This window comes from Micromys minutus (assembly GCF_963924665.1).
Source record: "Micromys minutus genome assembly, chromosome: 10".
Taxonomy (NCBI): Eukaryota; Metazoa; Chordata; class Mammalia; order Rodentia; family Muridae; genus Micromys; species Micromys minutus.
Window position 1 is genome coordinate 41,004,770 of NC_137979.1, and position 15,468 is coordinate 41,020,237.

The window sequence follows — 15,468 nt, forward strand, 5'->3', positions numbered from 1 at the left end:
ATTGTCTAACAAGCCTTCACCTATAATCCCTGCAGTTTGGGAGACTGAGTGGGAGGATCACCTGAGTTTGAGGCCAGCCCAAGTTGTAACAGAGACCATATCAATAAACAAAGAAGATGATTTTCACTTGTCAGACCTCACTTAGCAGAGTTAGTGTTACGGGACTGTAAAGGGGCTGTGCATGCACACTGTGTCATATGTCACTGGTTTCTTCTATGAAGACAGAACATTCTTCACAATCCGGAACAAGCAGACTCGTTCGGGATGTTTGACGGCTATGATAGCTGCAGTGAGGACACAAGTAGCAGCTCCAGCTCTGAGGAGAGTGAAGAAGAAGTCGCTCCTTTACCTTCCAATCTCCCAATTATCAAAAACAATGGGCAAGTCTACACATACCCAGACGGTAAATCTGGCATGGGTGAGTGTCTACACTTTGACCTGTTGTGTGACTTTATGTTTCAGCTCTTGTTTTCATTGGGCCTTTTTGTTAGGTTAATTCTGTGTATTGCTGTATAACTCAGACTGGTCTAGAACTCGCAGTCCTCCTGTCTTTGATTCCAAAGTGCGGAGATTATAAACAGCGGCACTATGTCTTGCCTCTCCTTTGGAATTTTTAAAGGACTGTTTGAGGAGACTGAGCCTGAAATTCAGGAGTTCCAGATACAGTCAGAGAGTTTGTGTTTCATTTTTTATCTTTGCCATCCTACCTTCCAGTGGGAAGCAAGTAGAACAAAATCATAAATAACATATTAGTTAGTACACAATAAATTCAGTTAATGCCTATCTCTGTAGAGCTGAAAGTAGGAGGGCTCACACAGCTTTTAAAAATAATCAAATAGGGCTTACTCTATGATAATTCATTCTTTCTAAGATTTGAGAGACATTGTGTTTTGGTGTTTTGAAGATGGGTTGGTTGGTTTTCAGAACAGGTTGCACTATAAATCACAGGCTGGCCAGAAAGAAATAGTGCTCCTGCCTCAGCTTGCCCCACCAGGCCTGGCATATATTAGCACCTCTAGTAATAAGGTGCTATCTGTCTTACACAGAGAGTGGTCTCATTTTTAGTAGTCTCAGCACTAAAATATGCTTTGGATTGAACCAAAATTAATCTGTTCTGACTTTTTTCATTTAAGACTAAACAAGGGGCCAAAAGGTAGGTAGTGCTTCCCTAGCACACACAAGGCCCTGGGTTCTGTCATTGAGACCACAAATTTTTAAAAAAGCATATATATGGACTACATAGGGAAGCCATCCCAGAAACAGTTGTTTTCTATAAAAACCAACCTCAGTGTTTGAAGCAATCACCCCATTAGTAGAGTTCTTGCTATGCAGACATGAGGACCTGTGTTTGATCCCCAGATAACATATAAAAAGCCAAGTACAGTAATGTCTGCTCATAATTTCAGTGAGCACTAGGTTGGGGGAATGATAATCGGTGAATCTCACTGCTAACCTGCTCAGCAAACTTTAAACCAGACTGTCTCAAGAAAAAAAGATGGCACCTAAGGAACAACAGTAAAAGTTGGCCTCTGGCTCCCATACACACAAGCAGTGCACACGAGTGTGTGGTCTGCTGTGTATACACTGTCACAGAACACCATTTATCAAAACCCACTATAGTCATAAGTGGTAGTACATCCAATAAGCTCAACAGCAGAACTGAGAGTTTGAGGCTAACCTGGGCTACATAATGAGACCTTTTCTGGGGAACAAAGCAAAAAGATAACTAATAAAAATGTTCATAGGACCAGGTGTTATGGTGTGCACTCCTTTGATCTCGGCACACTGGAGACAAAGGGAAGAGGATCTATTTGAGTTCAAGATCACCCTGGTATACATGACAAGGCTTCATAGAGAGACCATGTCTCCAAAAAAAAAAAAAAAAAAAAAAACCAAAACGTATGTAAGGAAGGATTGGTGTGTAATTCAGTGGTAGAACTCCTGCTGGCACCGCAGACCAGACAAGAAGAGTTTCCTACATGTGTTCTCCTCCAACTGATAGTTCTCAGTCATGGTTGACAAAACTATCAGAAAACTTATGTCAAAAATACTGAACTTATTAGCATGATGGTGGACACCTTTATCCCGGTGCATGAAGAATAGAGGCAGCCATAGCTCTGTGAGTTCAAGGCCAGCCTAGACTACATAGTGAATTCCAGACCAACTAGACCCTGTCTCAGAACAACAACAAAGTTTCTGTTGCTTCCTGTTCTTGCTGTGGTTTGGTAATGTCATACCAGTGTGAAAAATCTTACCACAAACAAGCAGTGCAGTTTGACATTATATAATTGTTATCAAGGACTCTGTCCCCTTGACTCGTTTTGTTTTGTTGAAGACAGGACTTCACTGTGGAGACCAGGCCTGCTTTTGTCTCCCAAGTACTAGTATTAAAATTGTATGCCACTATAGTAGCCTTCTTTTTTCTTTCTTTCTTTTTTTTTTTTTTTTTTTTTTTAATGAAGGCAACTTTTAATGATCTAGAATTTGTGCAAGGAACTATTCTGCTCTTTCTCTACTGGACACAAAGCCTTGGATTTTGGTATTCTGTCTTGTTTTCATTTCTCGTGTATTTATAAGTACTGGTTATGCTATAGGTGTCTTTAGTCGAACCATTTGGGTGGGACATTAACTTAGGTTTCTCCCCCACAGCTCCCCTTAGATCACAGCTAAGGATTAACCCTAGACCCTCATGCTTGCACTAGCACTGCTTGTTCTGCCACTAAACTGTGTCCCAACCCACTTTTTAGTGAGACAGGATTTTACAGAGTTACCCACACTGGCCTTGAATTTACTCTGCAACCTAAGTAGACATTCAGCCTCTCATCCCTTCTGCCTCAGCCTGCCTGCACAGTCAGACTCAGCTCTGTCATTCCTGAATTTCAGTTCTTGTGACATTTGCTTATGTAATTCTGCCTTTCAACTATTGGTCATTATGTGATATTCACTAAAAATTTAGCTGTCTCTTGTCCTGACTCATAGACCTTCACCTCAAAATTGAGGCTTGCCCCATCCTTCTATGTCCCCTGGGCATAATTTGAAGGAATCCTCTTAATTTTTCCAAATACTTGGGTTTTATTTTGTTTTGTTTTGGGGTTTTTTGTTTTTGTTTTTGTTTTTTTTTTTTTGTTTTTTTTTTTTGTTTTTTTTTTCTTTTGTTTCAATATTTTAAAGGCTTTTGCTGTCATTTTGTTAATCCTTGAATATGTTGCAATACTTAGTCTTTTGCTTCTAACCCATTTAAAAGCTAAAATTCACAACAAGTAACAAATATATTTGTATCAATATATGAAAATGCCTACTAGCATGTGATAAGCATTATGAAAAAAAATCTTAGTTGAAAACAGGGTTTGTCGCTGTACACACACATCTCTGTACACACAAACACACACACTCAGTGTTGGGTTACAGACATACATCACCATACTTTCAGTCTAGTGAAAGCCTTTAGACCTTCAGGAAATTGCTAGACTTTGGAGATCCCATCACTATGGCACCGGGTCTCGTCTGTAACTTTCCTCTATCATTTGTGTAAGAGATAGGAAATAATTCATTGCATACTCTCAGATAAATACCGCTAGACAGGTAGAAACATTTGACTTTATTATATGATGTTCATGCCCATGTTTATATCTTATTGATTAGCTACCTGTGAGATGTGTGGGATGGTCGGTGTACGAGATGCTTTTTACTCTAAAACGAAACGTTTCTGCAGTGTTTCTTGTTCAAGAAGTTATTCATCAAACTCTAAGAAGGCAAGCATTCTGGCCAGACTTCAGGTAACGGTACAGAAACCTTCTTATTCTTCCTGTTTCCCATGGCTTTCACTCCCCGGTCATCTGACTGTGATTTACTGCACTCCACCTCTGCCCAGTGGGCCAGTGGTTTACAGACTACACTCTTAGGAATGTATGAGCCAGGAGTGGTATAAACCGGAGCATCTTACATAGTGAAAACATACTATCCAAGTTAAGCTGTAAATTAAACACCTTGTTTACGTAGAAGATAGAGCTATTCTCTCTGGTGCTACCCCCACCCCCACGCCAGTTTGTCCTTCAGTTCCTATCAAAGCAGAGAATGATTCATTTTTGTGTTTCTGTTTTGTTTTCTTTCCTCAACTTTGCTATGTACTTTGGAATTTGTTCTTTGTTCTTAGGGGTTTTATTGCTGGGGTGAACCCCAACTTTGTTTGTAATAGGCAAGTTCAGCTTTGTACTTTTGAATACATCCAGTTTGATGCTTTAACCAAATGTTTGGTTGATATAACGTACCTTTTTAAAAACATGCATGAAACAAAAAGAAAATGATCCTCTTTTAAAGATATATTAGTGCTGAGAAAGTTCCAGTGTCCTGACTTAACTTGACTCAGTGGTTAACATACCATCTAAAAATTTCTTAAGGCAGTATAATACTGATCTTTTGTATTATCTTTTGTATGATCACGGTTTTCCTCTCTAATGTATTGTGATCATTACACAGCACTGAAAGAGTTATTTAAATCCCCTAGATGAAGGAAATACATCACTTAGATGTATTTCTATATTTCAGATAGACAGTTCCCAAAGATCCTGAACAGTGGTCTGTACCCAAATGGATGCAGTTTGTCACACTGAATTTGGCCATGATCATTATGTCATTGACCTTTTGCGTTAGCACTAAAGGTATAAACCTCAGTCACTTGCTCTTTGAATATTCAGTTGACTACTCTTACCATGTCGGTAGCATTGCTTTGCAGCTGCATGACTGAATAACCTCGATTCTGTCTACTCTGAGAAGAAACTGAATATCCACCACAGCCTATATTTTAACATTTTATGGAATATAATTTTTATTAACATATTAATTCGCATATTGCTGTTTTAGTCTGCACCAGCTCTACTGCCTGTATTAGATAACTACATTGTAGCAGAACTCAAAAAGAAAAAAAAGACTCTAATGTTAAAATTTTTTGTATGTCGCCTCTGCTTTAATAATTTTCTAAACCCTCAATATTTAAACAGAATGAGTAGTATGCAGTCATGTTAGATTTGTTGAGGGATGAAGAAGAATTCTATTTACTTAACTTTTCTTGTTTCAGGGTAAGCCTCCAACAAAAAAAGCAAAAGTTCTTCAAAAACAACCTTTAGTTGCTAAATTAGCTGCCTATGCTCAGTATCAAGCTACCTTGCAAAATCAAGCAAAGACAAAAGCAGGTAATTCTGGTAAGTGTAATAAAAGTAAAATATTTATTCAGCTAGTTTCAAGTAATAGCATTTTAACCTTGGATTGTGTTTGAGTTGTGTGTGTTTTCTGTTGGCACACTTAACACTGTGTGCTTCCTGGAATCAGATGGTTGGGGAATAACTGACACAGAAAGACATTATAGTGACGGTACAAGTGGGGCATTCCTAACAGAAATATGAACTGTGATCTGGGAAGGCACTGTTTAGTAAGTGTTCACCTGGTACATACATAAGGTCCTCATTCAGTTCATACAACAACCAAAAGGAAAGTCTGAAATCCACATATTTTGAAATATGTGTCATTTAAGCACCCATAAGTGCATGTGGATGCCTGAAAATTCATGAAACTTTGAAATCTGATACAAGTTCTTAAAAATGGGTGTCGCCAATAAAAGCGTGTATTACTTAGCTACTCTGTTCTTCTGGTGAGTGGATTTTGAAAGAGGATTTTACTATGATCCCCCTGCCACCATCTGTTAAGTGCTTTGAGTACAGACATGTCATCACATTTTGTTGAAATTTTTCTTTTTAAAAAAATGTTATTTCCTTTCAAATTCAAAAAAAAAAAGGAGATTATTTTTAAAGCTAGGCAATGGTGGTACTCCTCTTGGGAGGCAAAAGCAGGTCTCTGAATTTGAGCCCAACATGGTCTACAGAGTGAGTTCCAGGATAGCCAGGGCTAGAACAGAGAAACCCTGCCTCCAGAAACAAAACCATGATGATGATGATGATGATGATGATGATGATGATGATGATGATGATGATCTAATATAAAAAATAACTTTCCGGCTAGCAAGATAGCTCAGCAGGTAAGAGTACTTGAGACCAAGCCCAGAAACCTAAATTTAATCCTTGGAACCCACATGCTATAAGGAGAGAACCAGCTCCCAGAAGCTGTCCTGTGACCTCTACACACATGCTTTTGCATCCACATGCTCAACACACAATAAATAAATAAACAAATGTTGGGATCCAGGAATTAACCTCACAAACCACACAAACGTCGATTTGTGGTCAGACAAGGCTAGTTTATTTAGCATACACTCCAAGACTGGTTGACCAGGTCTATGGTCCAGATTCAGGAACTGAACCATGACCCCAAGTTAAGATCCTACAGGGTTTTTAAGTCCAAAATACACAAACACCTGTGTCAAATTATTTCACCAGTCGAGATTTAGGGACAGGGGATTTCCTTAGGAGCATGTCTTTGTTGTACACTTACCCTGCTCCCGTTGATTGGGGTGTTCAACTGGTAGGGGACTTCCCTTGTCTGACATTCATGTTGTAACTTGTCTACCAGGATGTCAGTTACCCACATACAAGTCTCCTTCTGCCAAGTAGGATATCAGTTTCCAGAGAAGTCTTGGGAACTTAATTTTACTCAACCACTACTCACAGTGGACGTCTTATTCAAAATAGTTTTATATTGTTGCAGGTGTCTCTCTTATGTTGGAATCTGTCCCAGGGGTAGCTTATAGCATAAAAGCTTATATATAGGTCCAGGAAGTGCTTCTGGGTAGTTGGTTCCAGTCCAAGCTTATTCTAGGTAACTATATAAAACAGTTCATTGACTTCTATTCTGGTTGGTTTCCAGGGGCATAGAGCATAACAGAATATGTAATCAGTCTTGGCATTAGAAAGTTTCCTAGTATCAGCAAAAACATGAGAAAATTTTCTTATACTGGCAGACTAGCCATATAACTGTTACCTAGGCCTTAACAATAAATAAATTTTTGTAAACACGTTAGAGAATTATATCTGAATTTATTTTATTTCAGCAATCTCTGTGGAAGGCTTCAGCTGGGGTAACTACATCAACAGCAATAGCTTCATAGCAGCTCCAGTTGCCTGTTTTAAGCATGTGAGTATGGAATTTCTCCCATACCATGAAATACTTGATCATTAAATCTGAATGTACAATAACACCTTATAAAGTTTTTGCTTACACCAAAAGACAAAAATGTATCTCCTTTATTAATTATTGTACTTAATAACTAAAAATAACGTCTGTGTTTTGCAAGTAAAATCTTCACATTTAAGGGGAAAAAAAGCCCCTTTTGAGGGCTTTTGAAGTATTATAGCTCAGGGACAAGGTGATTACCTAGGACATGCAAGGCCCTTCATCTTTTTTGCCTCCAACATTTAAAAAAAAAAAAAAGCTTTAGTTACAATATGAAATGATTTTGAAAAGTAAGAAATTCTGTCTCATCCATTTTGAGTTTGAACCATTGGAGACATGAAAATGAGGTCTTCTATAACACACCTGGCTGGTTCATAGCATGTCATGTGGTCAGCCTAAGTAAGACCTTTATCTCAAGAACTTTGGGGTTTGATCAAGTAATTTCTAAAAGAGGTGTCTTTCCTCTGGTCCTGTTTTTGCCTTCAAATGTTTAATAAAAAAAAAAAAAAAAAAAAAAAATCAAACCCCAGGGAAGCAGCAGGAATGCTTTCTTGTAGCTGGCATAAGTGATCTGTGTCTTAAAAACAGTTTGAAAGATGTTTTTTTCAGAGCATTTAATGTTTTTTAAAAAACTGTCAGATGTTATTTCACTTTATGTTTGATAATTTGCTCTAATCTTTCTTAACCTGACATCATTAACTTAGATTTAAAGACTGACTGTTTCTATGCATACATGAAGAGGAAAAAGTTAGAAATTAATGAAGTTTTGTTCACTTACCAGTCTGCTAAGGGCTTTATTAAATAACAACATGTGAACAAAACTACTCATGTTTTCTTACCATGAAATTCAAATGAGTTCTCACTTATTTGCCAATGAAGGATTTTTATCAGAATCAAACATATTAATTCATTAGTGTAAATGTGTATTAAATCCTGGTGCATTCATGTGTTGGTTTCCTTCCTTTAATGTACAGTTATGTTGTTAAGCCCTTTGTCTATAACATGCCATTCAAGAGAACCTAAAATACAACCTTCAGGTGCTTATTGGTATCAAGTGAGTGATTCATGCTGTGCTGTTGGTAAATGATGTCAAGATAGAGAACTGGGTGATGTATGTGGCTGTGTCGTATACAGCTAGACAAGAACTTGAGGGCTGGATATCACTCACTGGAAGGACACCTATGCTGCTTCTCGCAGAAGATTCCATACAGACCACTGTAGAGCATAAATCACAAGCTCAGTCCTTACCGTGTTGCTCTGTGGTGCTCAGAATTCCATAATTAAGGCTTCATCCCAGATTCCTGGCACACTTGTCTGTTGTCTTTTTTTAAAATGGCTTTCATCTTCTTCAGATCTTTTTAATGTTTTATATCATGAATCAGGTCAAGCCTTTTTATATAAGTTAGCCAGGATATTTTAAAAATAGCATTTCAAGGTCCTAAAACTATATTGTATTTCCTGTTCATAATCTTTGAAGAGTTATATAAAATAAATTCTTTGTGATTACATCTCTTACAGTAATTAAGTTGGCTGGTTTTGCTTAAAGCTTCGCTATTTTAACGCTGACATGGTCATAGGGCAGATAATTGTACCCTGGAAATAAGTATGATTCCAAAAAGGACTGGAAAGGTATATGCTGAACTGAGGGTGGTGGTTCGTAAAGGGCAGCTGTTTGAGTGGGGATAGAGATGGTAAGAAAGGACCTTTAGGTTTGTAACAATTTGTGTTTTTATTTTAAACAAGAAATATTTCTATAATTTAAAACTTAGTTTCAGGACCTGGGTATGGTAGCATATGCCATAATCCCAACACTTTGGAAGCAGGAGGATCAAGAGTTCAAAGCTAGTCTCAGCTTCAAAGTGAGTTGAAGACTAGCAGTAAAGGATGTTCTGTGGTGTAGACTGGAGCACCTTCACTTTCTGGCTCAGAACCAGTTCCTGTTCCACTCACCTTTCTTTACTGCTTCCTTTTCATTAGGAAACGCTTTGTCTTAGTACAGTGAGTTTTGCTTTGTTGCTTTAATCAACATTTTCTATTGAAACCATTTAATTTGACAGGTAGAGTTTCCTTATGCTAAACTCAGTTTTAATCTTCAGTTGACTCTCTAATATTTCCCATCTACCCCCCACCCCGAGATCATTTAGTATCTTTGTAAGAAAAATTACTGGTTTGGGCTAGAAGAAGGATGTTACCAGGAATTGTTGGGAGCAGAGATGCTGTCTCATACCATCTTCCTTCTAAGACTGGTTTTCTTTAGAAACTCGACATCTGCCCTCTTGCCCACTTAGGCACCAGATGGGAATCTTCACATTGGTAGAAATTATTTTTCAAGCCTAATTACACAACTCTACTGTGTGATGCAAAACCAAAGCTGTCTGGTTGAAACAAATGGGTATGAGTGTGCTGTCCAAGTCCTAATCCTGGATTCTCTGCTTAACCAACCTCCTCTCAAATAAGGGTCCAGATACCCTATTCTTAGCACTTAACACTCAGGCATTTTCAGGTGTGAAACTCTTTAAATTTCTAGAAATGAAGTTTTTACAAAGTACCTTGTAAGGCTAGAGATATGCCTCAGCAGTTAAAGTGCATATATTGCTTTTGAATGCCATCCACGGTCTACTCCAGCACCCATGCTGAGTGGTTCAGAACCGCCTATATAACTCCCGCTATACGGGGGGGGGGGATCTGATGCCTATGGCCTCTGTGACCATCGGTTCACAGACATAAAGACACACATACAAAAAGATAATTTAAAATGAAAACAATTTAGAAAAATAAAGAGATCTGACACCGCACTTGGGATAGGCCAGGTATGCTGCCATTGTGTTTGCAGCCAGCCTAAGACACTCTAAATGCCAGCCCAACAAGGTGATACAGGTGGCTTTGACTAGTAAATAAATAAATACACAAGGAAATATCTTCAGAACCAGTCCTGCTGCTATAGCTAGTCTCAGCTAAAATTGTTCACAAGTTTAAGGCCAGCCTGAGCAATTTGATGAGACTGACCTCAATACCACCAAAAAGATAAGTCTGCAGTGAAAATTGAGTCCCTTTTGTCCTTTCATATATTATTTCTTACCAAATTAAGTCTGACTTGTACCTCAGTCACAGTAAGAAACTACACTTACTAGTTTGACAGAATACACTCTATCAGAGCTTTGGTCTCTAACCCTTGATCACTCTTTCCTTGACAATCTTAAGTTGGAAATCAATGAAATGGTTGTATTTTTACTTAATCCTAAATCAACCCAAATACTTGTCATCCCAGCAGTCAGGAAGCTGAGGTCAGAGCTTTGTGAGTTCCGGGCCCACTTGGCTACATAATGAGACCTTTATCAAAAACCTTAAAAGAGACAAAAATAGTCTATAATATGGTAAGACAGTCACAAAGCTGGCGACTTCTTAAAAACTCTAATCACCAGACCATCTCTTCAGTGAAGCTTTTAGTACCTTTTTGAGAAACTGGGTTATAATTTTAAACTTAATTTTCACAATTTTAAGTTTTTAGTTCTTTTCCAGTTTACTTTTATTTTAATTATGTATATGCCTACATGTGGGTATGCACACCTACTACAGATGCCCATGATGGCCAAAGATGTAAGATGCCCTGAGCAGGAATTCAAGTAGTTGTGAACAACTCCCTGACATGGATGTCGGGAAACAAACTAAAGTCCTCTACAAGAGTCGTATGCACTGAGCCATTTCTTCAGCCCGTTTCTAGTTCTTGGTTAGTAATATCCATAGAAGGCAAAAACCAAAAAACCTACATAATACTAATATAACCATATACTATTTAGATATGTTGTATGAATTCATCAGAATCACAGATGTTTATTTAGTGTGTGTGTGTGTGTGTGTGTGTGTGTGTGTGTGTAATGCTTGCAGAAAACTGAAATAGAGTCTCTCACTACATAGCCCAGGCTGACCTGGAATTCAAAATCTTGTTGCCTCAGCCTCCTAAGAGGGATTATGAGGTTGTGCCTTCATATACAGCTGCCCTATGACTTGGGGTTGGGGAACAGTGCTGAGTTTTTTGATATGGGTTGGGGGATGATTTGTTGACTGTGTGCTTTTCAAAACAGGATCCCTGTAGACCAGACTACTCTGGAACTCATAGCAGTCCTCCTGCCTCAGTTTCTCTATGTGTTAGGATTGGAGGCATGATCTATCACAACTTGGAAGAAGAGTTTATTTGACCTTTCTATTCTGCCTCCATGAGTGTACGTGGTACCATCTACATACTGTAGTCTTTGTTGTTGCTGCCTCTGACCTGGGTGCAGCTTTCTTGAAGAAATGAGTATTTATTTATTTATTTATTTACAATGTGTATCATACATACTTGTTTTGTTTAAATTATAGAAAAACAGAAGCCCTCTTGTTTTTGTATATGAGTGATAGCAATAGTTTAGCTTCGTAATAAAATTCATAGTGTAATTTCTTAGATACACGTTTATAAGAAATACTTTTCCTACTGAAGTTACCTTTTAGGGTATATCACCCTCTGTTCTTTACCCACACACAGAGAACTCCAGAAAATATATAATAGAACTTCATCTTAGTTATAGCTAAAGATAAATCCTATGTTTATTAGATTATAACATGTCTTTGTAATGAAAATAAAACTTGAGTTGGTTTCTGGCTCTTAGTGTTCCACCCACACTAACAGGAGCATGAAGTGTATTCTCTGCAAAGGTAGCAAGAACCACTGGCCATGGGTTTGCAAGAAAACCTAAATTAAAAGGAAGCCTAAATAGACCTATGTTACTGCCTTAACTTTGTACTCTCTCCAAGAGTGGACTTTGCTTTTTGTTTGTTTGTTTGTTTGTTTGGTGACAGGGGTCTCCTCATGATTAAGCTATGTTTTATTTTAATTAAGGAGTTTTAAACCCAAATGTAGTAGTGCCTAACTGTACTCTTGGCACTTAAAAGGCTTCTTTGTTAGGGAATCTGAGGCAGGAGGATCAAAGCAAGTGTAAGGCTAATAATTTAGTCTACATAGTGAGTTTGAGGCCAACCTGGGCTACAGAGTAAGACCTTGTCTTCCAAGGGGGGCAGAAAGTTTTAAATTAGTGGTCTCTGCTTCCTTTTGCATGTGTATAGCGTTTTTCCCCTGACATTTTCAAGCATTCCATTTTTTTATACCCTCCATCTCTGCTAATGTCATCCCCACCCCACCCCCAATAGATTCTGGTGTCAGAGCAAAAGGTGAGTATACCTTCTGAAGAGAGTAAGATTATGGTGACGTTTTGTTTTGTTTTGTTTGGGTCAGGGTGGAAAGTGAAAAAGGACCTCTCTATGTGTATCCCAGGCTAGCTTTAAGCCCAGAGTTCCTGCATTGGCTTCCCAAGTACTACTATTACAGATGGGCAGCACTGTGCCCAACTTCTTGTCTTGTCTTTCTGACCAAGTGTTATTAATCTTTCTCTAAAAGATATACTTGAGTAATCATACACTTTTTTGTTGATGTTGTTCTGAGGAATTATACTGGTGGATTTTGCTTTATCATGGGGATAAATTTTTTCTTGGTTTCCTACCTGCAATTTTAAGTCTAACCTCTGCCCGTTTATACTCTGAAGGTTGGGTGCGGTTATCAAAAGTTACAGGTTGATAGTGCTGTAAAAGGAAATCTTTGTGAGCATCACCTGTGCCCTCTGAGAATCTGAATACCGGTCATCTGGGCTATTTGTACTATCTGGGAATATTCTTGGAGTAAAGGAAATAAGACTTTCTGCTAGGTTATTTTCTTTCAGATAGATAGGTGGAGGAGATTATCATACATTTGTGTTGGGGACCCCTCAGCATTTGGATTTGGCCATCTCTACAGGACCTGATGACAGCTTACTTTGCAGGGAAGGAGAGTCGCTCCCAGATAGCTCTCACGAGTGGCCCTGGAGCAGGAAGTGGTGGAGCAGATCTTCCTTGTTTGGGAGGAGCCTGAGGTAGACCTCGCATCCTGAGTCTGGAAGGTAAATTTGTTGTTACCTGTAAATGATGGTTCTGCTAGTTCATGCTATGCCAATCCAGACTTTCAAGGTGTCCCTCCTGCCAGCAAGAGAAGGCAGATGACTTGGATGAAGATGGCTGTCAAGCCCTGGGTCATTCAGTCTTCCACACTTAAAAGAATATCCATTTAAACAAAAGGGCAGATTTATCTATGAAATCACTATTATTTCAACACATCGAGCACATACTATGTTGTAACTGTAGTGCTCTATCTTGTTGATGTTTGTTTCTTTTTTTTTTTTTTTTTTTCTCATATAGTAAACTATATGGATTGGTTTAAGAGGGCCTAGCAGAACCACAACCTTACAGGCAAGAACAAATGTCACTTTCTGCTACTTTCTCCTATACCAATCCAGACTATAGGGACCAAACTAAAGATCTCCCACTCACGTGAACATTACCTTTTTTATTGTTTGTTTGTAAGTAAACATTGATACGTCTTTTCTTTAATAAATAACACTAAAAGATATTTTCTCCAAAAATAATACTGAAGCATTAAAAAAGAATCAGCACAATAAATTGTCAAGTCTAACTCAGAAAGGAGTCCTGTATGCAAATTTCATTTAGTATTATACCCACCTAACCTGTAGCATGTCAGCATAACCATGCCTCTTCTCAATAAAAGTCAAATTCACAGATTTAGCAGTCCTACCTTAGGCAAAGCATCACTACCCTACTACAATTTAATGCAGCTTTATGCATGCATTTACCTGTACCTATCTTCTGGTTGCTAATCCTCATGAGAAACAAATCTATGGTCTTTGTATTGATAGATGTTAGTTTAGTCTATACTACCTGTTCTCCTTTTAACCTCTCCTTTTCTGATCATATCTGCTGGCATTAGGGATGGCCCTACAGTCTGATGTAGGGGAGGTAGCAGAATGTGAAGGGTCCAGTCTTCCTGTTTAAAAAGGAAAAGTAGGTATGGTGGCACCACACCTGTAAGGCTAGCACTTGGGGTGTGGGGAGGCTGTGGCCAGAGGATTTCAAATTTAAGGCCAGTGTGATGTAACATGGCAAATTCCAGGCCAGCCTGAACTACATAGCAAAACCCTGTGTCAGAAGGGGACGGGAGTAGTTTTATTTTTCCTCCTCTATTGAGAAGATATATGTGTGTTCCCTCCCATAATTACAAACAATTAAGATTAGGCATGCCTCCCAAGTAAATGAGGTATATTCATTGCTTGCTATTCAAAGTGTTAGCCATTAACTATGATGTCTTTGGCGTCTAGATCTATCTTAAGTCACTATTTTCTGACATTCTGTTTGCTTCAGAGATTTATTAACTGTTTAGAGGGCAGGAATTAAATGTTGCTTAAGACTGACTGCGTTCTGGGTTACCATTAGAGTATTAGGGGCTTTCCTTTAGCAGAATATATTTTCTTTTCCAATGTCTGTATTTGGTAGTTGGTGTCTGTGCGTACTTAGGTTTTAGTTTCAAGGTTGTTTTGTTTTTACCTGATTTATCCCTATTATCAGGTCTTCAAGAACCTCACCTTTTTTATTTATGTCTAGTGTTCTACATTCCATGAAAACATTGGTTATCCAGGGCCACAGAGACTAGAATTTTTAGCACTAACTAGTAATTATAAACTCATGTACTTGATTTAATTTACTGTTGCATAAAGTCCACGTATTGTGTATTGCCTTGCAGTTTAGGGATCCGTAGAGGTGGGTCAGGAGCACCTTACCTTTTGGGAAATGCAGATGTTGTACGCTTTCGTGTTTTTCTCGGTTACCATCTTAACCAGTGCTGTGGAGACCTGTGGTCAGCAGCTCTAGTACTGCAAGTTTTCTCTTCATACTGATTGTTGCATAAGAAATTTTGAAGTAATAAATTAACTGTTGACTGTGGGCCTCATTTCCCAGATATCTTCAACTCCCTCTTTAATTACCCTTCCATTGCTTTTCTGTCTGTCTTAATAGACTGTATTTACATTCTGTGGATTTAACTTGCATTTCAAATACAGATACTTGTTCTATTTCTCCGGATCACGTTGAATAAAGCCTGTTAATTGAGATTATTTTTCTCTATTCTTGGGCAAGATTTTTAGAAATTAAGGGGTAAAGTATTTTTTACTCAGTACATTAAAAACACTAAGTTCTTCAAGTCAGGTTGATATTACGATGTTGGCCAAGTTCGTAATTCAGGTTTTAGAATAATTGTTACTTAAATGTCGCATTTGGTTTGTTGAATTTCAAAGTAAGCGTGGATCTAATATTTGTGGCTTCTGTCTTTTATCTTGAATTTGATCCTGATTCTGGCTTTCTCCAAATAAAATTCTTTACAAGGAATAGAAACTGTGTATTAAGAAAAAAAATGAGTGGATTAAAATACTTTATTTG

General features: G+C 38.1%; 1 protein-coding gene across 2 annotated transcripts in view; it reads left to right on the forward strand.

Annotated features, from left to right (window-relative positions):
• Positions 1-264: 264 nt before the first annotated feature.
• Positions 265-15,468, forward strand: part of MBTD1 (mbt domain containing 1) — a gene marked incomplete at its 5' end in the record, with an annotated part of 35,258 nt that continues 20,054 nt past the window's right edge. Inside the window, 4 exons of one of the 2 annotated variants that reach the window (XM_080924639.1) lie at positions 265-418; positions 3,643-3,776; positions 5,075-5,198; positions 6,998-7,080. In XM_080924639.1, the coding sequence (XP_080780765.1) occupies positions 265-418; positions 3,643-3,776; positions 5,075-5,198; positions 6,998-7,080 (495 nt within the window). The remainder of the gene's footprint in view (positions 419-3,642; positions 3,777-5,074; positions 5,199-6,997; positions 7,081-15,468) is intronic. The other variant, XM_080924640.1, reaches the window with a different exon arrangement.